Source organism: Myodes glareolus, chromosome 16 (genome assembly GCF_982192425.1).
Source record: "Myodes glareolus chromosome 16, mMyoGla1.1, whole genome shotgun sequence".
Lineage (NCBI taxonomy): Eukaryota > Metazoa > Chordata > Mammalia > Rodentia > Cricetidae > Myodes > Myodes glareolus.
This window is the reverse complement of record NC_142041.1, coordinates 26,211,115-26,237,733: the sequence shown is the minus strand read 5'-3', so window position 1 is coordinate 26,237,733 and position 26,619 is coordinate 26,211,115. Positions and strand designations below refer to the sequence as shown.

Here is a 26,619-nt window from a genome sequence, read left to right as displayed (position 1 = left end):
TGTTGAGAATCCAACATATCACAGGCGATAGGAAGTGGCCTGTCTCCCTGGGAGTATCTTGAGCATTTTTGAGATCTCATTGCCCACCTCCACAGTGACATACTTCCTCCAACAAGACCAGGCCACACCTACTCTAACAAATCCACCCCTCCAAGTAGTGCCACTCCCTTTGGGAGCCCTTTTCTTTCAAACCACCAGACGGAAACTAGAAGTTTGGCAGAGGAGTCAAACAGTCATTCCTTTGCCATGATCCATAATATGACGGCAGGGTATCTCATTGAAAATGGGCAGTTGTATATAATTTGCCTGTTTGACAGACAGCCTGTGGTGGTGTTGGCAAGTTGTGTTTTTCAGAGGGACAGACTTCTGTGACTGAGGTTTAAAGGTAATGGCTGGGGGAGAGGGAAGTAGGAAGAAATTCTGCTTGCTTCATCTTCCACCCAGTAGCCTGAGGCTTGTTCACTATAGCTTATTTCTACCTCTGGAGCTCTGAGACGGTGGCTACAGATCACATTTCACATATTACAAAATATAATAAGCACAGTAAAAAAAATGCCTTTTAGGCATGTAAAAATAGCTTAGTCAGAAAGCCCACTACACTCAAGGCTACAACTGATAATCAAAATCCAGTGACAAGACATCACTCTCCAGACAGCCAGGTTCAGTCCTAGAGCCCCATGTCACCCACTGGACAATATATAAGCAAAGACCAAGAGCAATACTCTGCTCTGCACATCTGGAGAGACGCCATCTTGATCTGCCCCACAGCTGGAGAGCCTCCCCAGGATCCCAACTGCTGTTAGAGGCTGGATCTGACTTCAGCTAAGATTTCTCGCACAGGTGAACGGCCTTGGGGAGATCGGAATAGTACCATGGTTAAGAATTTAAAGTGTGAACCTAGTGTGATGACCCTCAGTATAATAAAATAAGTTTGTTAGACTAACTACATATATCTACCTTCTTACTTGTGGCACAAGGGCTGACAATGTGGTCCTAGAAGAAAGTGTGCATCTGCCTCCCTGGCATTTGAGCTATCCTCAGTACTGCAGACCCTAAAGCAAAAAGTCACCATATGGGGGAGGGAGCAGTGTTCAGGAGACAAGCTGGCGGTGGCAGGTTTTCCCTAAATTGAGGGGGTGGTGTATTGGTTGGTATACAGTAATAACACATAATCTAAAAAGCAGAACCCCCAGAATTTGAGACTCCCTGAGTCCCCACCTCACATGAGAGTAGACTCTTTCATTGACACATGCCCAGGTAGCAAGGGTCCAGATGATCTTCTCTATGTAAAATATCAACACTTCACACCTTCACATGGTCCAGCGTTTGGAGAGTGTTACTAGAGAGGATGCGGGGATGCGTTTAAGACAGGGAATCAGAAAAGTGTGCTGCATTCTGAGATAGCATGAGCTTCCTGAGAAATGTGATAAAATGTGATGCTTCTGCTGTAAAATGCTGCAGCTTAATTATGTCAATATAAAGAAAATTATGCATAAATATATTCATGTAAAATACTCATATATGTTAGTGGATCTAACCAAACCAGTATTTTCTCATTGTTCAGAAACAAGTAGTCAGTGTAGAGACTATAATGCTTAAATTTTCAACAAAATATTTCACAAGCTCAACCATCTGCCTCTGCCTCTTTCCTGTTTCTATTAATGGCTCTGTGGCTTTGGGTCTAGGCCTAAAATCATTTTCGTCTTGAAAAGTTGAAGTAACAAACTCTCCAGCTTCCCGGTGCTGTGAGAAATAAATAAGACAATCCCATTGTGCTGTAGCCTCCAGCAATTGAGCATGTAAGAAGATAAATCTGATGGAGAAATTCTGCAAAGGGGATTTTCTTGACAAGGCAGGCAGTGAAGGTCTTTGCTTTTGTTGATGGTTATGTCCTAACAATGCTTAAAAATGATCTGGCAGGAAAATCAGGTTTAGCAAAAGCCAGGCCTTTCCTTGTAGAGCAGGGTTGTGGTCTTGATCTGGTCCCATAAAGCTAACACAAATGTTTTCCAGGCTACCATTGTACAGAGATTTGCCCATAAATACCTGATTCCCAGAACTTCCCATCCCAATTACTGAAATTGCCTGTGCAGTTAAAATAGTATAGAAACATACAGAGGAGACAGCTGGAAACGGGACCCACAGCAGTCTGCAGGTTTTCAGTGTTCTGAACAGAGCTATCACGCATAGCTCACACACAGTTCACTCTTGGAATTTCTGCTTCTCTACACTGCACAGTTCCTCTCTAGTGAAACAATGTGAGGTGAAATGCCAAGCGATTTGGTAATTATTAAGGTGCCTTGTAAACATATAGATCCATTTGTGTTATATCAAACCAGTTACCAATCCTGGGGCTAGACGGGCCTTTAGGATCGACCCATCATTCTTACTTGACTCTCATCTGGGGAGACTGAGGTCAAATGAGATTAAACTCCCCATCCATGAAAGCCTAGGAACTCTTACAAAAACAGTAACCACATCCATAGGGGCTCGCATCTCATGGCCTGCTTACCTCTTGATGGCATAGAACTGCAAGCTCTGGACTGGTGGGAGACACAAACATTCACAGCATAGCGCTTCATTTTGTGAAAGCTTACACTCGTTCAAGTGTTTGTACAGAGGCTTGGAGGTGGGGCAGAGGAGGCACGGAGAGGAGACAGACATCTTTGAGAGCCAGGAAGATGAGAAAGATACTCCCCTAAGCTAGAAAGGAGAAGCAAACTGAATGAGGTTACTGCTTACTGGGAATATAGGGGCAGGTCTGCCGTGAATGGGGCAAGTACTGAAAGGTGATAACCCCAGAGAAGACTGAATCATGGTCTGGAGGCTCCCAGCTTCCCTCGATTCCTGTATCCCTGCCCTGGTACTGAAGCAGCAGCACCTCTGGGATGCAAAGGAAACTTGTAAGCTACACAGTGGAGAGGGTAGGGAAGCAGTAACCAGCACCCTGAAGGCGTCTGTGAAACACCGAGACGTGTTGGAGCCCCAGGAATTCCTACTGAGAACAATCTCTTGCGGCCAAGTGTGATTGTAGTACAGCCACCGAGATAAATAGACTTAAATGTAAAGAAATGAGATTCTTTTAAAAAAAAATACCAGTTTGTAGTGAAAGTTGACACCTGCTGTATTTATGTTCTTAAAGTACAAGCTCAGGGAACACGTTTGCCTCAGTAAGTGAGAACCAAACAACATTTTTCTCAGTGCATAAAAAGGACCCAGTTTCAAAATTACTCGTTTGCTGGCAATGGTGTCGGTTATGATGAGATGGAGTTGCATCTGTCTTTGAAGGCCTTTCTGAGCAGATGTGCCCTCTGTGCTATTTCTGTTTCTTGGAAATACATGTTAAATTGTCCTGGACTCTCTGCTGTGTAACTCTTTGCCATACAACTCTCAAGCCTACTAGACTTAAGGCTTAGACAGTCATACCTCCTAGACTTAAGACTTAGACAGATCATTAAAAATGGAGCCCGTGTCTTAGTCTATAGTGTAACCCAGGAACTGGTCCAGGTGCAGACACGTAAGACATCAATAAAGGCAAAAGGCACCCTAGTCTGAGTTGAGGTTTTCTTGTCGTGTTTTCTCTCAGAAAAAGCTCAGAGCTACTTGTAGGTCAGCAGCTCCACACCTCCTCATGTTGAGGTTAAATCACCATCCTCTACAAACTGTTCACTCTTCCTTTGACCTGACGTAAAGCATGAGCCTAAAGTTATTGCCTTGATTTTCCACCTTGTTCTTGTTTACACTTTCAACTCACATCAATTTAACAAAGTCAAGGTGATTTTTCTAGTATGTTTGAGGTATTTGGCTCTGTGAAGAAACTCACATACAGCGCGCGCACACACACACACACACATGCACACATGCAATATGTATGCATGCATGCACCCATCAAAGTGCCTAGCTATTGTCAGAGAGAGCAAAGCCAACAAGATAAAGAGAAAATTTATTCCGCAAATGGTTTTGCCTGGTGTTACTGCAGGTGACCCCTTGCAGGCCTAACATTAGCTGACCTGGCTACTGTCATTACATAAAAGCAGACCATACCTGTCACACACACACACACACAGTACGGGTAGAAGCCCAACATTGAACTTTGAAATGAAAGCAAAAGGCTCAATTCCTCTGTCTTATTTTTTCTTTTTTTTCTCTGTATGTGTTCATGTATGCAGTTCCTACATATGTGTGGTGGCCAGAGGACAACCTCACATGTTATCCTGGGAACACCAGTCACATCTCCTCTGAGACAAAGTTTCTCCTTAGCCTGCAACCCACCAATTAGGCTAGACTGGCAGGTCACAAGCCATGAGGACCCCCTTATTCCTGCATCCCCAGTGCTGCAATTACAAGTCCATGCTACCAGGCTTGGCATTTTTACGTAAGTTCTGGGACTTGAACTCAGGTCCTAAGGTTTACTAGGCAAGTGTTTTACTGACTGTGTCCTTCATATTCCTGTCTTTATTTTCAGTTTTGTCCTTTTTTTTTAATCTGTTACTTGCATCAGGGGGGCTAATGAGAATCTATCATCCTTCATTTTTTTTCTTCCAACTGATTGGGTAGTTTTTTTTTTATTAGGATAGCCTTCACACATACACACACATATACAGATATGCAGTATCCCCTAAGATTTCATGGTGAATAAATTCCATTGAGCAATCAACAGGGAATGCTTGTCCAGATTTCAAACAGGTTTAATCCAGACAGAAGCAAAATGTGTATCTTCTGGAAAACTGTTGTGTTTTTCAATTTCTTTATTTGGAATTGCATACTTCTGTGTGTATGTCATTTCTACCGTGCCCTGCGCCCCATGCAACTCCTCACATGTCAGTATCCTATTCCCTCTCAAATTCATGATCTCATCCTAATTATTACTGTTACATACATACATGATGCATTAATAGGGATATGTACACATATCTCATATGTATAACCTCAGAATCAGCTTAATGATGCTCATGTGTATGCGTATTTTGGGCTGACCACTTAGTATTGGATAACCTATCAGAGCACTCATTCTGCAAAAAGAACAATTCTCCCTCTTTCAGAGTAGCTAGCCATTGATTGCCTATAGCTCTTCATCAAAAGGTGGGGCCTTTTAAGATTCCCCTCATCTGTGCTGGCATGCCAACTAATGTCAATATGCAAGTCTTGTTTGGGCAAGCATATTGTTCAGAGTCCATGAGCACAACTTTCTTGCTGTGTCTAAAAGATGCTGTCTAACTACAGGTCCCGTTGGTGTTTGGGCTTTTACAATTCTTCTGCTCTCTCTTCCGAGATGTTCCATGGGCCTTGGGTATAGGGGTTGTGTTGTAGATACGTAGTTGGCATCATTAAAATGTGATTTTTTTTTAAAAAAAAAGCATTTGAAGAAGTACTGTAGCAGTTATAAAAGAAATATATGAAATGAATAATATGGAGGTAAATAAATAATATGGGGGGGAAGGAGCAGTAGGTAGGACAACATGTAATTACTAAATGCAAACACCAAAGAAGAGAAGTTGGATGGAAGCTGAAATTATCAGTGAATCTCAGTGGGATTTTTGACGATGGTTATAAACTGGAGGTGGGATTTAAGAGCAGGACCAATTGAGCTCACCGTGAGTGCTGCAAAGAAGGACAGAAGGCTGCTCTAAAAGAGTAATCTAGTAGTCAGGGTGACAGTCAGAAATGACTGATTAGGTGACAGCTATGTTTGATGGACGGTGAAGGGCTAAGGCAGAACAATAGGAAGGTAATGAGAGCTCGAAGGGGGAAATGCCAAAATAAACAGGTGCAGAGACCACCCTAAGTTATACACAAAACGAAGTCAAAACAAAGCGAACACCCTAAGTCACTCTGCTGTTTACTTCGAAGTCAGTGTAACACTGTCACATGTTTTGAGTCATAATCCCCGAGGAGATTCATCTACCAAAGAAGTGGACATCTCTCTCACCTGGTTGGCAAAGTGACCCAGCTGAGAATTCAGAATGAATAAAGCGCTAAATCTGTTTTGAGAAGTTTCTTCTGCGTCATTGGATCAAACCTCAGTGGCTTTGTGTTGAAATGAAAGTAGACATCATTTGCAGCTGTTCGCTTCAAAAACAGAAGTTCAGGAGCCAAAGCAGTTCACAACCCTTGGGAAACTGAGGTAGGACTGAGAGTTCAAGGTCAGCCTGGTTTACCTAACAAAGCTGTGCCCAGATGCCAGAGGCGCTGTCCAAGATTTCAAAGGGAGCTGTGCTCCTTAATTTTCATTCATTAAAATTTCCTAACTCTAGGGTGTTAGGAACAGAATCAGAGTGTGGCTGCCCTAAGAAACTAGGGACAACTTCATGATGTTATTTCTTCCATGAGAATAAGCAACATTTTGGTTATTAAAACTTTATTTTTTTTCCTGTTTATGAACTGAAGGCACAAAAAAGGCAGAAAAGTCATTCATTTTTCCCTTTTTTAAAAATCTATTCTTTCAGCATCCTCCCCGCACATTTTGTTTTATAATTGAGGTCATGCTATATTTCATATAAGGATCCTTTTACGGGTCTATGTCACAAAAAGGATATTTAAATAATAAGACACCTCATTCTAAAATGCTTTGCATTTGAAAGCCTTCAGCTCTGGATTTCTGCAATAAGATTTTATCAGGGTCTTCAGCAGGAAGTAAAATGAGACACGGAAACGGCCTACAAATTTAGAGAACCCAGCAACGTCAGCAGAGTCTACTGACTCCAATTTCTGTGCCTTGCCAAGTGACCAAAGTGGAGAGACAATTTGACTGGTGCCTTCTGATTTTAATTAATGTTTAATAGTCAGTGGCAAAAGTGTTCTTCCTCCCCTAAGTTCTCATTAAGTCCCTTTTGAATCAGTTAACGCTGTTTATAAAGATGTGGGTATTTTCTCTAATTACTGTAATTTTGACTACTGTCGTAAAAATCATGGCTCCCCATCACACTGTCAGAGATCATTACAGATGTGTACACACTTCTCCCCTCCCCCTCCTGGAACCAGTCCAGGCAGATCTGCAAATTTAAATGCACTAAAAGATTTAAGAAAGAGAAGGGAATGCCAAATGTATCATCATATCTCATTCAGTCAATTCCAGAATAAAAGCAGAAATGTATTCATCAAGATGCCGTGTTTAAACATTAAGGACTAATTGACAAAGAATTCTGTTTCCTTTAATAAATTTTATTATTGTAAAATCCCATTCATTCTGTGGAGCAAGAGTGAGTCGAGACAATGGATTTTCACATTTCCGGTGTTTGCTATTTCTGATCCTGCTGAGAAACAGGTCCATAAGGGTAGAAGCATTTCCTCTGAGACGGACTAATTTATATTAAAAACAAGATTGAAAGAACTGGGCACGTATGGCTCTGCTTCTTTTTCCTGTCTTCATCTTGGGAGGCAGATACCACAGGAAACTTGTGTCCTAGACTGTTCTTTTTTATGTGGGAACGGTTGTGGTTTTCTGTGGTTGAGGGAGTAAAGGCTGCCCAATTATGTGGTTCAGTCCTCGGAGGCCCATCTTAAACCACATGCTATAAACCAGTATTTAGACACAACGAGGGATTATTTTAATGCCCCCCATAGCTCTCTAAAAGAGAGCTAAAACTGGGTCCCATTTCTAGCCCTCTTTGAAGTCAATGCTACCAAACAAAGGCTGGTAATTAACAATGTTACCAAAATATAAAAGAACATACTTTTTGGGTGTGTTTTAAAGGAGGTTTTGTTTTGTTTTGTTTTCTTGTAAATACTGTTGGACTCTCTATCCTTTCACCTTTCATTCTGGATCTACTGAATAAAAAAGAGCCATGGGGAAGAAATGGGGGAGTCTGTAACTCAAGTTTTCCTTAGCAGGAGGTCATTGGTGGTATCAGTCCTCACACTGACCTTCTTGCTTTGCCATGGAGGAATTATCCTCCCTATTTTACTGAATTTTGATGGGGTGAAGGGACTCCCCCACACTCAAACGGCTGCCGTGGAAGAACAGGGATTTGCACTGGCCTGTTCCCATGCCGACAGCTCCACAACCTGCCACAGCTTCTTCCTTTGATGGCCATGACCACTGAAGGATGGGAAGGAGGAGATGGGAAAAGGTGCTCCAGGAGAACAAGTGCCATGGTTACCCTGGTAACGCCTAACCAGGCATTGGGTCATACATTTTTAGTTTTGGTTTCTTTCTGCTCCCAAACAGGTTAAGCCATAGGCAGGAAACAGGCATAAAATAAGGTTTCCAATTGCAAAATATTACTTTTCCTGGGTTCCTCAGAAGCAACCTCAACAGCGATGCCATAGTACTTTATAAACCATCTTAATTTTGCTATTGGTTATTTTGCCCCAACCATTTGGGGCAACTGTGAGCCCCAGTGTTGACATTGTTTCTTCCAAATCTGACCAGGGCTTTGCTAACAGGACTACAAACAGCAACTGAAGAATTCTAACCCTTGAGAAGGTATAGCTATCAACCCCACCTGGCGGCACACACCTGTAATTCCATCACTCAAGAAACTGGAACAGGAGCATTTTAAGTTCAAGGTCAACCTGAACTATGGAATGAGACCCTACCTCAAACAAATAAATATAAAGAAAAAAGAAAAGCAAGGCTTGTGGAGACATAAGTTTGACCCCCAGCATATTCACACCAAACAATGATTCATTTGTGTTATCAAAATAAAACAATTATTTTAGAGAAACCTGCAGATAGCACTGCTTGTTTTCAGTGTTCTTGACTGTCTATTGATCTACTCGTGAGTAGAATAGTGTTTGTTACTCAAGGAATAAGTGATACCAGATTTATTCCAACTCACAAAGACTTCCCATTCTCTGATTTCTCTCCTTCTCTTTCTTACAGTTTTACCTTGTTAATCCTCTTCTTCCCCAGTTTCTATTTTTGATCATCAAGCTGTGCCACAGTTAAAACATAATCTTGAAAGCATTACACTTTCAAAGGTAAATAAAAAGATCAAAGAGGATGTGGATTGCATCATTCCCCCTGTTGGCAAAAGTCCACCGACCTGGGGAAATGCCTAAGTGGAGCCATATGTACTAAAGAATGCTTTTGTGTGAATAGACAGTGATGGGAAGGTGAGCTGACTTGTGTGAAGACTTATGTGGCTCTGCTATGGTTTTTTAATAGCTTTGAAAATAAATAATTTGTTTTCTGAAGCTGCCTGTGTGAGCCTATGAGCATCACTGAGAAGCCCCAGGGGTTTATCTGTCCTAGACAAACCAAACATCCCAGTAGACCAGCACCTTGGCTGGCCCCAAGCTGGAGGACCGCTGCCCCCAGTTCCTTCTGTTCTTGGTGTTATTTGAGTTGAGTCAAAGACCCAGGATTCCCCCTAGTCTTGTGTTCTAGAATATCCTGGAAATTTGCCTGTGGTCCTGGATCTAAGGAGTAGCAGAGTGTAACTGTAAATACATCTGTACCATTCATGAGGTGCTTCTAGTGTGGAATGATACTAATTTATGGATGCTTGGATTTTATTTATTTGTATTTTATTTTTGTGAATGTTTTGCCCGCATATTGTGTACCATGAGCATGCCTGGAAAGACGAGGCAAGCAGGAGCAGTTGGATCTCCTGGAACTGGTGTTACAGAGAATTATGAGTCACCATGTGGGTGCTGGGAATTGAACCTGGGCCCTCTGGAAAAGCAGCCAGTGCTCTTAACTGCTGGGTTATTGCTCCAATCCTGGAATGCTATTAGTTTGAAAGTCATTTCTCTTGGTCCCTGGTTACCAAATTTTATTAACATTTCAACCACATCACTACTTTTGGGAGGTAAATAGGCCTTACGTGCTATATAGGTAGGATTGATATTGAAAAAGGAGTGTTTGGTCCCTTTTGGCTAGAAACTAATGCCTTCATCTTGGACTCTCAGCCTCCCCTGTACTTTTAAAAATGTACCAGAACAACTTTGTTGTGGACTCTATAAGGAAGGCAAGATCATTTATTAAAAATAGGAATTCTTCCACTAAGAATTCTCTATTTAGATCTGTATCCTTTTTTTAATTGGATTATTTGGGTTTTTGATGTCTAGTTTCTTGAATTCTTTATATATTTTAGAGATCAGCCCTCATCAGTTGCGGGGTTTTTGAAGATTTTATTCTGCAGGCTCATTTTATCACTTTATCAGGTTCTTTGTAACTGGATGATGTTGAGATCTTTGATCTACGTGAACTTGAGTTTTGTGGAGGGACATCAATATGGATCTGTTTGCATCCTTCTGCATGCCAGCATCCAGTTGTGCCAGTACCATTTGCTGAAGATGCTCTTAACACGAGGGGAGGAGCTTAGTTAAGCTTAGCTCACCTCAATATGCCATGCTTTGTGGACACCCATGGGCAGCCTGCCTCTTTCTGAACAGAAACAGAGGAGTGGTTCTGGGCAGAGGTGGGGGTGGGCAGAAGGGAGGCTGGGGGAGGGAATAGGAGGAGAGAGGGGAGGGTAAATTGCAGTAGGGATGTAAAATAAATTAATAAATTTAATAAATAAGTAAATAAATGGCCTGGAAATCATTTTTTAGACTATGATCATCTAATTGCTACCTTGGCTAAGTCTCTCTGACCCCTTAAAATCATTGTCATACTGACTTGCTTTCTACTCCGGACCTTCAGGAGTTGAAAGTCCTGCTCAGCATTTGGATTCTCGTGGGAGAAGCAGCTGGCAGAGAGTAAACAGAAGGCCTTCTGCTGTCACCAATTGCTCTAGTTTCATTCTCCTGATCCCATGTCTTTATTTTAGAGGCTGTGTTATCTCCCTGCACTTCTCCACTACTGAAATTTTTATTCTTGTCCTTGTGACATCAACACAGAGTGTGCCAGGTTTTTGTTTGTTTTGAGCCTATTTTGTCCATAAATAAACCCACTCACAAAGCTCTGTTACTTTTGGAGAACATGAGGCAAAGGGAGTTTCCCTTACAATCCAGTAAAGAGCTTCAGGTTTCATAATTAGACATTTCAGTTCTAAAAAGCCTTGCATCATCTGAAAAGTTTTCTGCCTTTTTTACTTCAGGGAACCATCTCACTGACCCCCCCCCCTTTCTTCTTCATTCTCTGTATCCAAATTCACAGCATATTAAAAATACAGAGCAAATGGCCTCCTCTTTTACCCTCTTCCCACTGGTCTATGTCCCCAGGAGTTTACCTTCCACCTGTATTTCCTCAAAATGTGTTTTTCTTTAAAAAAGAAATAGAAGTTTTTTGCCTTAGATGAATTCTGCAGAAACTTAAGTTGAAATGCATGTGCATGCGAGCATGTGTCTGTGTCTGTGAGCTAGAAACATAAACAAAGGTTCAGAGAATCGTGCCTAAGGTCGAAGCTAATTTACTTAGAAAAGCTTCCCCAGTGTGCACCACATCAATGATGCTTCTCAGAGTGTGGAGTCAGAGAAATCCACGGCGTGTATGTTGCAATGGATCGTTCTATTTCGTTCTGCCTTTGGCTCTCAATTTGTATTAAGTCTCAAGAGTATAACATCTCCAATGTGAAAGTAAATCATTCTTGAGGGTACAGATCAAAGAATCTAGGAAATCAAGGTTTTTTCTATTAAATATCATAATTTATACATAATTGTATCTACATGGTACATCTCTGTTGTGACGGACACGGGAAATAGTGCGCTTTGCTTTAGTGTTGAAGTGCCTTTCTGTCTGTGGCAGCGGCAGTGAAGGGCAATGTTACAGCTCTCTGTCTCATAGTCCGCACTTTACGAAGTGGCAAATTTTCATTTTCGCTCCATTCATTTCATTCCTGTATGACTTTGCCTACCCAGGTGGAAGGGGAGATAGACAAACAGACTGGCGTTTCCCACTGGGACTTTTCTAACAGAGCTACTGATTGGGAACCGCTCCAGTTACCTTTCCGTGGGAGCCCTCCGCATTACCGATGCTAGCTCACTGCCCTGCAAACTCAGCTATTTTCTCTATTCCTGGAATCGGAAGTGCTGAATCTGCAGCCGCTACTAAAGTCTCTCTCTCTCTCTCTCTCTCTCTCACACACACACACACACACACACACACACACACACAAGCCGTTGCCATCTTTAATTCATCTTTTAAAAAGCCAAATGTGCACAGGCTTTGCTTTCATTCCCTAAAATTACGCTGGGAACAGATGACATTTCCCTGCACATTTTCCTAAGGAAACTAGTTTCCCTGTCTGCTTTGCTTTGTTGATCATCTAAAAGTGCTCAGAATTACTAAGCACGCTCCGTGCCTGTGGTGGATTCTCCCGCTGATAGTACACCAATGCCCCCTACTGATAAATTCCCCTAAATGTAACCCTTTCCTTAGAAAAGAAGAGCTTCAACCTCTCACTTAGCAATGCAGCATCCACCATCTTCATCTGACCACCTCTCCAGACATCTTCGGCTGCCTTATTAGCTTCTCATTAGTGTAATTTCCTCTATTAGTCTTTACTAAAGTAGTCACAAGGTTATTTCAAGCTTGGCTGGCTTGATCAGAAAGGCAGTAAAAGCGTGAACGGAGCTTTCTACCTGGCATCCTGGGAACCAGGGCAAACATTTGTTTATGGTGATGTAATAATTCCTTTCATATTTGTACTGGAGGTGGGGATGGCTCTTGAAATGTCTCACGTTTGCCAACCTGTTTCTTGCGTATGTATGTTTGTATGTATGTATGTATGTACGTATGTATGTATTTTTGCACAGCTTTTGTAAAGAATTATTTGGATCCCTCTGATACCCAAATACGTGAGGTCTGGCTTTCCCTGGTGGCATGGGGTATCCCACCTACCAAAGCATCCCTTTGCATCTTTGAGCAAGTCTCCAGAAAGTTCAGGAACATTTTTTTCTTTTAGAGTTCAGTTTCCTGTCATTGGCCAATGTAACTGATATAACAGTTTCCACGGTAACAAATCCCATTCCTCTTCATTCTTCAAATATTTAAACCGAAGAGCCGTGCCAGTCTCCTGCCAGTCTCCTCTCCCCGAGGAGTGGGAAGGTCAACTGTCAGACAAAGGGCACATAATTCTGTAATGTGAGACTAAAGGGCAGAATGCAGTAGCTTATGAAATCCCTGCTTTAAAATGACGAACTAGTTGATAGCCTTTCCTCCCTTCTCCTCTTCCTTCATTGTCACCAAAACCACCTTGAAATTTATAAGCTCTTAGCTATGAAGGTAGCAGGAGGCAAAGTCAGCTTCTATGGCTATATGATGCCAGTGCTACTCAAAAGATCCAATCTCAGGACTGCCTTCATTGGGACTATAAATTATTATTGACCTCCAGCATAATAATTAGTTATTATCAATTATTCTATTCATGACCATTTTTGAGAATTTCATAACTAAGTACATTGTCTTTATATCATCATTATCCCTCCATCTCTCCCTTTCATTTCCTGTTCCCTCCCTGCCAGATCTACTCTCAAATCCATGCCTCTTTTCCATAATTATTGTTTATCTATCTATCTATATAATACACATATACTTATATATAGTGTATCTATCATGTGTCTACCTACATACACACACATACACTAACTTCAATTAGTGTTCTCCATATGTACATGGGTTTAGGTCTGGTCACTTTAGAAAGATTATTCTCTCCTAAAAAAAAAACTGACTCCCCCACTCTTAGCAACCATTGACCTCCTGCATCTTCTACTGGAGGTGAACCCTTTTGAAACTTTTGCCCAGCATGTTGTCATGATGTGGTCTTGTGGGGGTAGTCATATTGTTGAGAGTTAATGGGTACCACCTCCCTGTTATATCCAGAAGACACTCTGGCTTTTAAAATCTTTCTGCCCCATCTTCCGTGTTTCCCTGGCCATGGGTATAGATATTCTGTTATAGACTTCCCATTTAGGGCTGAGTACTCCACGGTCGCTTGTATTCCTCATATTAACTAGTTGTGGACATCTATAATAGCCCCCACTGATGGGAAAAGTATTCTTTTATGAAGGTTGGAAGCTGTACTTATCTTGGGTGTAAAGATAATACCTTTTGAAAGGCAATTGGAAACTATGTCATGTTAATATCGTGGTAATAGTAGGTTTTCCTCTAGGTCCCATATTCCTGGTACAGGTTCTTAACATATCCCTCACAATGAGCAAATCTTAAGCCCAATCAAATGGCTCTTGGTCATCCCAATCCAATGCATTAATTAGTGGCATTATTGCACCACTGGGCATATCTTTCCAGGTGAGTTGTTATTATAACCTGAGGATTTACAGCTGGGCAAGACTGTTGATAATGTTTCTACTGCCAGAAGCTTGCACAACACCTCTGTATTTGTACTAGCTTGATTTCTTCAAGTCCCATGACCAAAATACAAGGTGTCTCAGCAATAAGGTATGCCAGGCACCTGAGAGCAGTGGCGATCGCCACCATATTGTTTCCAGAGTCTCTTTCCTTCCTCTAACAGCTAGAAAAGGGTGACTCTTGCCTGATGCTCAGCTTTTTGTTAGTCTATGATTCATGGAGGAAACGTTATCCTTCTGTATGTGGGTAATGCTCGTTCTCTCTCACACGCACTCTCTCCTCTCTCACTCGCTCTCTTTCTCTGTGCATGATATTTATATTTCAGAAAGATTATAAAACAGTATTTGTAGCCTTTCCAAATGTTCTTGTGTTATTTACCCCTCTTCTCCCCTCCGACTGTCTCTTCCCTCATTAAAGTTTCCATATTCCCGTTCCCCCCTTTCTCCCTTTATAGCATCCATGTCCTCCTGTCCTCGCTCTAAACAATCTTAGATTGAGGATTTTGTAAAACAGCCAATGTCTCCAAGGACCAATTGGATCTCTGTGAGATGCTTAGCATTCCACTGAGATGTCCTAGAACTATGTGTAGCCCACTCCTCCTCCTTTCTTTGATTTGCAGTCCTTGTTTGTGAAGTGTCTATATAGCTATTAATTAAATCCACTGTTATATTTTATCTCAACAGTCCAGTACCCAGGATCATAGCTGCATTAGTATTGCTGGGTTAATTTTGCATGTTAAAACAAATTATAAAGTTCTCTTTCTTGTAATCATTTCCCTAAGATAATGCAAGACAACTGTACATGCTGTGCTCTCTAGGAAGCAGACACTGAGATGGGAGAAGCATGAAGCAATTATTGGGGAGTATTACCTTCTAGGGGGAGACAGCACTGGAAGATATTAGTCCCTGTTACAGGCAAATGAAGTCTTTGCCAGGATAATGGGAGCTCTAGAGGACAGAGTACTCATTGAAAGATCCGCTAGTTACACAGAAATGTCTAGATTATTTACTCCATCTGCTTTAGCCACTGATTGAGGAGACTCCAAGAATATGATGTTAGCTTTTATTCTCTTACTTGGCCACTGACTAAAGACTTAAGTAGAAACCAAGCTCACTCTTATAAATGAGGGAGACCCTGCACAGAGGGAGACTATTAACAGCTCCACCCTTTACGACTGGAAATCAGATCCTTTTTGAAGTGTGATACAAGCAGCACAGTCCAGTTTCTGCCACAGTTATTTCTTCTTACCAAGTCAATTATCAGTCAATGTCTTCCCCTACTATCTATTTCTGTGTAGCAACATATCACTTAACCATTCTTCTATTGAGGGGCACCTAGGTTGTTTCCAGGTTCTGGCTATTACAAATAGTGCTGCTACGAACACTGTTGAACAAATGCTTTTGTAGCATGACAGGGCATCTCTTGGGTATATTCCCAAGAGTGGTATTGCTGGATGCTGAGGTAGGTTGACTCCCAGTTTCCTGAGAAACTGCCACACTGATTTCCAAAGTGGCTGCACAAGTTTGCATTCCCAACAGCAATGGATGAGTATTCCCCTTACTCCACATTCTCTCCAGCATAGGCTATCATTGATGTTTTTGATTTTAGCTATTCTGACAGGTATAAGATGGTATCTCAAAGTTGTTTTGATTTGCATTTCCCTGATCGCTAAGGAGGTTGGGCATGACCTCAAGTGTCTTTTGGCCGTTTGAACTTCTTCTGTTGAGAATTCTCTGTTCAGTTCAGTTCCCCATTTTTTAATTCGGTTAATTAGAGTTTTAGTGTCTAGTTTCTTGAGTTCTTTGTATATTTTGGAGATCAGACCTTTACTACATTCTATTTTGTGTGCCAGGAATCTGAAAACCTGACTGGTTGGCTATTTACAATTTTTTTTATGTGATTACAGTTAGAACTCAGTGGTGGCTGCAGTTATCAGAAAACTCTAAGAGCCTAAGTAAGCATTCAGAATGTTTTGTTTCTCAATGGAGTTTGAAGCTGTCAATCAGGCACTTACTGGCACTTACAGATCATCCACCTGCCTTAGACTTCTGCCAGCACAGTGACTGGGCTTGAAATTGAGGTACCCCAAGAAGAGACTTTCCAAGAGACCAAGGCAGGAACTGGACCATATCTGCCAACATGTTCCTGGAAGTCTTGCATTGTGCTTTTTGCCCCATGTCCTTGAACAAGCAGGAGCTTTTTAATCAAACTCCACATCTCCATGGGAGAAGGGCCAAGGAACCTGTCTTCTCTAATGTATCATCAGTGTATGCTGTTAAACTTGCATGCAGTATTATTGGAATAGATACTATTGATTTTCTTTTTAATTTAAGGTGCCTTATGTAATTAAGGCACCTACCTATTTAATCACTGTTCCTTTGGCATGATGTTAGTTTCCTTTCCGTTCTTCTTTTAGTGTTTTTTACTTTATGGCTACAGGACCTTACTCACTGGGCAGTATTACATCAGAACAAACATTCTCATCACTGTTCTAGAACTGTTGCTAGAGCCATGGGAGCCCATGCTTCTGTAGAGGAGACTCTGAGATAGGGATGCACTTTGGTTGAGTCCATAAACCTTGATCAAGTGTTCACTGTACATGGTGGGATTCCAAAGTTACATGGAACTTGCTCACACTCCTTGAGGTACCCACAGTTCAGTGGTAACGATTGTCATGCTAGAAGTAGTAAATAAGGATCAAAAGGAATGCCATCCAGAGAAAATAAAGGTCTCACAGGGCCTACAAACACCTGTATTGTGCCTTAAGGGCATTCATTTGATCAAAGGAAATGAGAGAATGAGTAATTGAGGGAGTTGGAAAAATATGTCAACATATGGACATAGATAATAAACTTTGCCTTTGATGGAAATGTGTGAGTTATCCCTTGTAGGGAGAAGAAGCAGCATATGAGGAATTGGAATGGTATGCTACAGAAGTGGGGTTGTTTTTATCCTATAGCAAGGGGATATTGGTAATGCTTGTGTTTTAGAGAAAGTGCTACAGTGCTACATACTCTAAACCAAGGTGGCGCCAAAGGTAAGTAATTGGACCAAAGGCTTCATAGTGTTGGAAGGAAATGATGATGCCTTGAATAAAAAACAGGAGATAGGGGGAGGAATAGCACACTGAAATGTAGAGAATCAGAGTGGCACATATACCCTGCGCTCAGGATGCTAAGACAAGAGCTGCCTAGAAAGGAAGTAAAGCAGGGGGGTGGATTATTCTTGGGTCCTGGCTGAATGTGGAGTTGGTGGGGGGAGTAGAAAGGAAGACTCAAGGATGATGTTCCACTTTCTGGATTGAAAAAAATTGTTTTGATAGTAATAAGGTTTGCAGAGCAAATACTGAATGAGGGGAGGCTCTGGTAGGTGGAAGGAATACACAAATGGATTCAGAATAGAATATCTTGAGTATACATCACTTAAGGAACATCTGGGGTAGTTGTTACAAATGGATTCAGAAAGCAAGGTCTAGCCTCTAGACTCCAGACCTTTATATTTTCATACTCTAGTCTAGAGTCTAGAATCTGGACTGTAGAATATAAAAGAGGGCTTTGGATTGAGCAGCAGATCTTCAGATCATCAAGATGCAGGTGGTGATCAAAACTACAGAAGAATCTCCATATAAAGTATATCCTAGAGCCTAGGGAAGACACTCAGGTATGAAATAAGAATTTCACCATCTAATAGACAATGAAATTTCTTAGAGAATGTGTGTTCCCAAAACAGTGCTGTGGGACAATGATCATGTATTAATAAAATGCTGATTGACCAGTAGCCAGGCAGGAAGTACAGGTGGGGTGACGAGAACAGGAGAATTCTAGGAAGAGGAAATGGTGGGTCTCAGTCATCACCCACTACAGAGGAAGCAAGATGAGAATGCCTCACTGATAAAAGGTACCAAGCCACATGGCTAACACAGATAAGAATCATGGGCTAATTTAAGATGTAAGAAAGAGTTAATAAGAAGCCTGAGCTAATAGGCCAACCAGGTTATGATTAATGGAGACCTCTGTGTGTTTCTTTGGGACTGAACAGCTGCAGAAATGGTCAGGACAGAAACCTCTGTCAACATATCAGGGGAGGAACACAGAGATGATGGTAAAATCCTGGAAATATCACTGCTATTTGAAGTGTGAACCCAAGGACAAGTGGCTGAAGAGGTTTGAGGTGGGATTCTGAGAATTGGAAAAATCAGCACACAGGAGAGAATCCAGAGCAGAGATGAATCCTGGCTGGAACTGTTGACTCTTGCAGCCACATCAAATAAACTTAGCACTGGGATGTAATGTAGGAACTCTTCAACAAAGTTACTGATGACCTTCATAAAAGGAAATCGAGAGGGAGCCAAGCAAAGTAGCTCCTGGGCAGCTCTGCAGAGCAAACTAGGTGATCATTAGAAGCAGGAATAATGGCAGCAAGGCTCTGTTTCTGTGTTTCGTGTTGTTTGCTTTCAGTGTTTTAGTTATTTGCAGAAGCAGTAAGGATAAGACTGCTTAAGAGTCAAGAGAAGAAAAATACATTAAGTGGAGAGACTCTCCAAGGAAGATGAGTTAGTTAGCAGCTGGCACTTTACGGGACGTTTTCTGGGTCTGGTGGCTTGCAGGATTTCTGTCTGTTAAGCTACTCCCTGTGTTTGAGCAGTGGATTATTTTGTACACAAGTCTTAGGGTTTCTGCTTTTCATTTATATTAATTTATTGTTAGATTCAATGTTTCATTGACTAGGATCTGTAACTGTATCTGTAGTTACCAAAGCCCTGTAATTTAGAGATTGTCTTTTTTCTGTTCTGACATCCAATAACTTTGGTGTAGTGAAATCCACCTTGAAGGCAATATTAAAACCAGGAATTTATATTCATAGAAAAAACGTATAGAATGTTTAAAAGCCAGTAAGAACCTAGGAAATTTGTTTTCCATCTTACATAATTTAATTTTAAACGTTGTATCTAGGGTTATTAAAAAATATTATAAGTCAAAAATAAGGAAAAGCACACACAAAAAGGATTCGGAACACACATAAATCATATACATGTGTATGTATGTATATATACATACATACACACATACATAAGCCTCTAAGTCTTTGATGTTCTGTTTATGAACAGAAAATATCCAGAATCTGGATAGTGCGCCCATATTCTTTTTACTGTGTGTTCAACATACACTATATATATATTCTTTTATGCATATCAAGTTTTAGACCTCAGAGTTTGGGTAGAGCTCTGTGTCTTATCCAGACTATTTTTCTAACTTGTTTTGGAACCTCAACTTGCCTGGGTTTTCATTCCCTTCTCTGTAACAAGAGAGGCTAGATAATCTCCCAAGTGTCTTCCATTTCTGAGTCTATAATTTGCTTATATAAGGGACTCACAATATGTGTAAATGAAGAACTTCCCCAGTTGTTTTTCTTTCTACACATGTTAACTGTTTAAACATTAGGAAGGAACAATGAGTTGTCAACTTCCATTATAATGAAAACTGGAAATCAAAATAAAAACAAATATATTGGACAAATTGAAACTATATAATTTTTTAACTCTGAGACAAATTGTTATTGAACTATAAGCTTCCTACATGATTTCATTATTTAAAAAAATTAAAAATAAAAAGGGGGAGGATCTTGGTCCTATCTCAGCTTGATATACTATGATTTATTGACCCCCTTGGGAGGCTTGTCCCTTTCTGAACAGAGGAGGAGTGGATGGGATAGGTAGAAGGGAGGTGGAGTTAGGAAACTGGAGGAGAGGAGGGGGGAAACTGTGGTAGGTATGTAAAACAAATGAAAAAAATAATAAAACAAATAAATAATACAAAAGTAAAAATAGCTCAATAACTGCTGGAATCTAGGGGAGATATAAAATTCAGATAACAGAAGTTTCAATTAATGCCTGCATACATAGAACTGATTGACCCACAGCGTGAGAGATGTTGAGTCAATCTTAAAAGCTTCTTGTCCACCCTGACAAAGCAGGAGCCACAGGTAAATAAAAACAAAGTCCTCAGAAGAATGACTCAAATCCCTTAACACCCTCTAGTGATGAGGATAGAGAGGCCATGACACATACAATATCAAACATCTTAGAGTATCTACCATCACAAAATATGAGGGTTCCAAGTGCTCAGTGTACTGATGGTGTGGGATAATTGTCTGTATTCTGTCAATCATGTTTTAAATAAACGCTGATTGGCCAGACAGGAAGTATAGATGGGTCAACCAGACAGGAACTAGAGGCGGGGTGATGAGAACAGAAAAATTCTAGGGAGGAGGAAGCCCATTCCCCCACGCCTTCCCAGATCACCTAAGAAGCAAGATGTGAGCTACCCAGATGAGAAAGGTACTGAGCCATGTGGCTAACATAGATAAGAATAATGGGTTAATATAAGCTACAAGAGCTAATAAGAAGACTGAGCTAATGTGCCAATCAGTTTTATAACTTATGGAGATCTCTGTGTGATTTTCTTTGGGACTTGTCGGCTGTGAGGGACCGGGTGGGACAAAAACCCCAACAAGCCCGGCCCTTAATGTTACATACTGATAGTGTTTACTATATGCCAGTAATATACTATTCTGATCTTTCAGATACAAATAGCTTCATATCCACTTTAGTCCTTGTTGGTAGATGCTAATGGCTCTATTTTTCAGATGAAGAAAATGAGGTGTAGAGAGCTTTAGTGACTTGTTCCCTTAATAGGTAGTGAGTGGCAGAGAAGGGGTGAGCAAGCTGTCAAGGGTAGCCACCGAAGCTCATTCCAAGCCCCTCGTGGCACTCTTTAGGACTATTTTGACAGCAAGATGTAAGAAAATATGAAGACACTGTTGGAATGGCCTGACATACTAAGTTCCTGACCCTCTGAAAGGCAGTCAGGCTGTTATGAAAGATGAAAGGCTGAAGCAGTGGGGCTTGGGATGGAGCTCAGCCACAGAGGGCTCGCCCAGCATGTACAAAGCTCTCCTGCTTCAAAAGAGGTGAGCCCTGTGAGATGAACATTATCAGTTATCTGAGAATGCACGTGACATCCTGAACTTGCTCTGCGCGGCATGCTCAGCCTAAGTTCGACTCTATAAATGTGTCTTCTAAAGTAATTTCCCATTTCACTGAAATAAATTTCCGTGGACGAGGCACGCATCCTATCAGAATGACAGAGTGTTTAGAGTGCCAAGTAAAACCGATTATGCATCGGGCCATGCTCAGAAAGTTTCTGAGTGGAACGATCATTCTGAAAAGGAACATACATCAGTCCTCAAGGATAACAGGGATGAAGCTTGGAGGCCTTTTCATGCCCTCTAGGGGAGCATGGCTGTCCTCAGAGTGACAGTTTTTAATAAGCACAGGGAGATCATGGGCTCTGGCTCAGAGATCCTTTCCCCATCCTGTGTATTAGGATAATTGTTCTTCTAATTCAGATCTGTAAGCAGCTAATGTGTGCTTTTGTCCTATTTCAACTTAGAAAGAACATTAAGAAAATGTCGTTTGTGCCCAGAGAATGCTAAGCCATGCAATTGATGCCAAGCTCTGGGTTCCTGTGGAGCATCTGGCATTCCTTCAAAACCCAAGTGGAGAGGGCTTCTCTCAGGTGAAACCTTAATCTTAAAAGCGCTTTGAAGGCATACTGGGTAGGCATAATGTCTTCCTAACCACATGTTTTTGGGACAATATAACCTAATTAAAGTTAATCGAAAAACCTTTGCTTCATCCAGTGCTTCCAATTTGGTAAAGTAGACATGAGTGCACCAAATTTCACAATACAGCAATGCTGTTAACTTGAGATTTGGAGAGTTACTTGTGGCAAGAGATAGTTATTTCTCCTGAAGTTGTCTGGCTGTGTCGAAAATAGAGGATCCATTGGTATACATGTGTCTGACAGTGTGCTGTGCTAGCTTGCCCTTGAGTGTCTCTCCACAGCAGAAGATACTGGGGAGCCAGAGCTTTCTTGTTTGGGGGAACTTGAGGTACTTTAGTGAGTGCATGAATGATTTGGGAATTATGTAAAAACTACACGATATTCTATCTCATATCTTTTTTAAAACTTATTTTTTAAAACAATCTTTTCTCATTTTACATGCCAATCCCAGTTCCCTCTCCCTCCCCTCCTCCTGCTCCCCAACCTTCCCCCCCCTATTTTATCCCCCATCTGCTCCTTAGAGAGGGTAAGGCTTCCCATGGGGAGTCAACAAAATGTGGCACATCACTTTGAGACAAGTCCAAGGCCCTCCCCTTATATCAAGGCTGAGCAAGGTATCCCTCCAAAGAAAATGGGCTCTGAAAAGCCAGTTCAAGCACTAGGGATAAATCCTGGTCCCACTGTCAATGGCCCCACACATAGACTGTACCAGGCACACAACCACATTCAGAGGGCCTAGTTTGGGCCTATGGCCTTCCCCTCTAATCATATTGGTGACTACCTTAATTATCATCATAGAAACGTCATCCAGCAACTGATGGATGCAGATTCATAGTCCCCAGCTAGCATGGGCTGAACTTCCAGAGTTCAAAGAGAGAGAGGAATGATAAGATGAGCAGAGGACAAAGGGGTCAAGACTAGGATGGGGAAACCCACAGAAACAGCTGAGCTGAGCTGAGCTGAGCGAGTGGAAGCTCACTGACTTCAGACTATCTCACATCTGAATTTATTTTTATATATGGAGTGTGTGTGTGTGTGTGTGTGTGTGTGTGTGTTCAGGGGGCAGAAAACTGTAATCAAACTGGTAATGATTGTAGTAGCAGAAAATGACCAACAGAGAGAGTCCAAGAAGGATCTGTATGTTTGTTGGAATTATGGATAGGGGTGGTGTCATACATAACATGCTCTATCATATTTACTTCTCTTGATTCCAACCTACTGCTATTTTTCACTAAGGAGAATTTCAAATCTTTGGTTTGGTGTTCAGCTTCTCCTCTTCACCTGGCCCTCAGATCTTTGAGTACAGTCTCTCCTGGGTATAATAGACACCACTGTGTGCACTGCTAATTCCCTAGTTGTTGCTATGTAGTAAATGCTCGAGAAAAACTTAATGATGATCCATTTAATATTTTTCACAACCACAGTAAAAGTCTATACATCCTAAAACAGGATCTTTTGCTTACACTTGTTTGTATATGAGAAACCTAAACAAGTTAGTATGAGCTCACTCTGCATATGAGAGAGCTCAGATGTATGAGAGTTCAGTAAGACTTGTTAGCAATCTCTGCTCCAATTCAGACTTCACTACCCCAAGACTCTGCAGCAGTCTCTTCCAGGTTTCTATGAGACTTTACCTTCCTCAGTGACACAGCTCGTTAATTCATTTCCCCGCTCAAAATTCTTTGGTGGTTTCCTTTGAAATATAGATTAAAATTTGACCTCTTCTGTCATCCAAAACTCTCTTCTTTCGAGTTACCATTTACTTCTCATCCTTTATCCTAAGTCGAAAACCTGATTCATGCAACACAGTGACTGGCCTTAGGCACATCCCCGTATTGATCGGGACTCTGTAGCTAGAAAGGACAAAGGTGAGTCCGGGTAGATGGAAGGCAAAGAGACGTGCATGTATATAACTAAAAACAGCTCAGTATACCTACCCAAAAAGATAGTCACATTGTATTATTGAGAGAAAACCAATCTGTAGAACTGCCTGGGTTTGTGTGATTCCAATATGTGCATACAAACATATTAAATCTGGCATAAGTTGCACATATTATATGCATAGGGAGAATAGAAAGTCTGGAAAAATAAATATGCAGCAGCTAATAATAATTTTTGGTCATTGGGTGAAAGTCTGATTGTCTACTTTTAAGTGTATGCATTAGGATATCATCTAATTAAAAATGCTCAATTAGGTGCTTGGTTCATGGTACCACTATGCTAATACAAAGCCATCATATTTTGTCCTAGCTTATGTGTGTTTATGAAGATTTAAATAAATTAAGATGAAATGTGGCTATCACACATCTGTGGAATGAAATTTTTATTCCAAGTCTCTACTTAATTGCTTTCCATGGGATAATTGGCTTCATTTAGATGCAACCTGAAGGACGCAGGTGCAGACTAGCACCTGTGATCTGCCAGCTAGCCCCAGCAACGTGAGGGTCTCATCTATGCAGGATCGGCCCCCTGTGTTTAGATGTGACACTCCCTAAGATACGACCAATTTCAAATGGAAATAGAAATCTCCTTGCCTACCCATGTTAAGAGAAATTGGGAACAGCTAAGCCCGTCTGAAATGTGGAGATTTACCTGTTTTAATTAGAAAGGAAAACAAACTGGTTGATTTGGGGAGAAGAGATTTTCCTTCTCTTTTCCTTTGCCTGATTCCAAATGTGGTCGCAATGAATGCGCGGGGAGAGAAAAGAACCCTGCTGTTTTCTGCAGGGAAATTAAAATGGAGCAGCACTTCTGTTTAAAACTGTGAAAGCGAACACGGGAACATGTGTGTCCTTAATGGTCTTTTTCCAGTCGTCATCTTGAGCATTTGGCTCCACGTGGCGTGCCAGCAATTGAGAGTTAGGCTTGCTCTCTCTGAAAAGTGGAAATCACTTCTCGGAGCAATATTTTCTAAATAGGTCTCATCTCAGGCTTAAAAGCTCATGATGACAAAAGAGTTATTATGAATAACAAACAAGAATTCTTGCAAAAGTTTGATTGAAGGAACAAATGATTTTTAATTTTTGGTTTGTTTTGAGACGAGGTTCACTGTGTATCACCCCATTTTCCAAATATTTCTATAAATATTCTAAAAGTTAATAATAATTGCTCTGGTGAATGAATTCTTAATTGTAAAAGACTGTATGCTAAAATATACTTCTGAGAATTTCCCAATGTCAGTAAGCCCTGAAAATATTTCAGTAGCAAAACCTGCCAAATTTAAACTTTAGAATAAGGGGACCAATGCACATTTTAATTCTTTAAGTAAGTTATCTTTCCTCGCAATATCACACATTAAATTTTTAATGTGGATATTTATTATTGCAACATGAACTGGCCGTAAGAAGTAATAACACAGTTACCACTTGATTTGTTGGGACGAGTGAGAGGCCAGAAGGCTACACATGAGGCCAGAATTCTACTGTTCCTCCCAAAGCCAATTAAGAACTCAGAAAGCAAAGGCTGCATGGATGATTCAATTGTAGGCTGCACAGCCGCTGTGAAGTCAGGTTTTGCTGTGCCCTGGCTGTGCCTGCTGATTAAACCCATATCTCTCTTACTGAAAATCTCTTTCAATTATAAATGAGGGAAAGTTTTAAGATGGCAAGAAAATTACATTTCCTTTAGAAATTATATGTGTGGTGTCTTCAACGGGTTCTTTAAAAATTGAGACGGCCTCATCTGCATGGATTAATGAGGCTTCTTCTCTATGCTTGCTCCAACCCCTTCAACTACGTATTCACTTTAAAAATCTGCTCCCAGAGATGGCATGGATCTTTTGTCCTTTGAATGGGGATTAGTTTCCTGAATCATTAGACTCTGCTAATTTTTCAGTTCACTGTTATTGTCAATGTTTTTGGCTGGAGTTGAAATATCAAAGGCTTTTCTGCCCCTTCTCGAGAATAGTGTCGCCTGCGTCATTAGCATCTGAAGGCTAACAACAAAGCGTCCCTGTAGTCCATCTGTTGTCCTCGTAGCTTACCCGCTGGTTCTCCTTCCCACACAGAAGTAAGACCCAGAGAGTCAAAGCCCAAGAATATATGTGGATTCATAGCAGAGTCCTTCACTCCTAGAGCCTCCTAATCAAGCTGAAGCTCATCTGGAAGTCTCCTCCCAGGGGAGTGGCTCTCATAGTCGAAGAAGATGCTATGCAAGCTACCAAGGTAGAGGAGCACTTGGTACTCCTATCTAGCTACCGCTGGGTCTGGTTCATAAGTCTATGAACCGTAACAGTGACTCAACCAGCACGGTATCCACAACTGTGCAATAATAGCACTTTTATCTCGGGGGTAACCAACAGCTGTCTAATTGGATTTATGGCTTACTCAAAAGGATGGAATTCATGCCTGATTCTGGAAACCCAGCCAAAAAGGAATTTTTAAGAGAAAAAACAACTCCTATAGAATCTATGCCTCAATATAAATTACAACAAGTAAATTATTAACCATTAGAATCACAATTATGCTTTCTTTTGTGGCACTCTGATCTTTCACTTTGGATGCTTGCTTCCTTCTTCTCTCTGCTTAATCTACTGGCTTTCCCCAGGGTTCCCGGGTTCAGATGGCTACATGTGCAGCCTCATAGTCCTGGGCTTCTTATGTCTTGAATTCAAGTGGTTCATTAAGATATATGGTCTGTGAATCTTGCTTCAAAATTTTGGAAGAATTCTGTGGACCAAGGTTCATTCAGACATTGAGTCAACTATGGGTCAGGGAGACAGTTTTGCAAAAGAACATGTGTCTCTGAGTTTCACTATGCAATTCTCAAATATATAAAATCATGATCTGGATAGATCAT

General features: G+C 41.1%; 1 protein-coding gene across 2 annotated transcripts in view; it reads left to right on the top strand.

Moving 5' to 3' along the window:
* The window catches only part of Plppr1 (phospholipid phosphatase related 1), a 235,723-nt gene that overhangs the window by 164,711 nt on the left and 44,393 nt on the right, over positions 1-26,619 (top strand). The window contains exon 1 of one of the 2 annotated variants that reach the window (XM_048420383.3): positions 12,304-12,508. The exons of the other annotated variant lie outside the window; for it this stretch is intronic. Within the exon in view, the coding sequence (XP_048276340.1) occupies positions 12,506-12,508 (3 nt within the window). The 5' untranslated portion in view covers positions 12,304-12,505. Of the gene's footprint in view, positions 1-12,303; positions 12,509-26,619 lie in introns of those variants that run through there. 2 annotated transcript variants of the gene reach the window in all.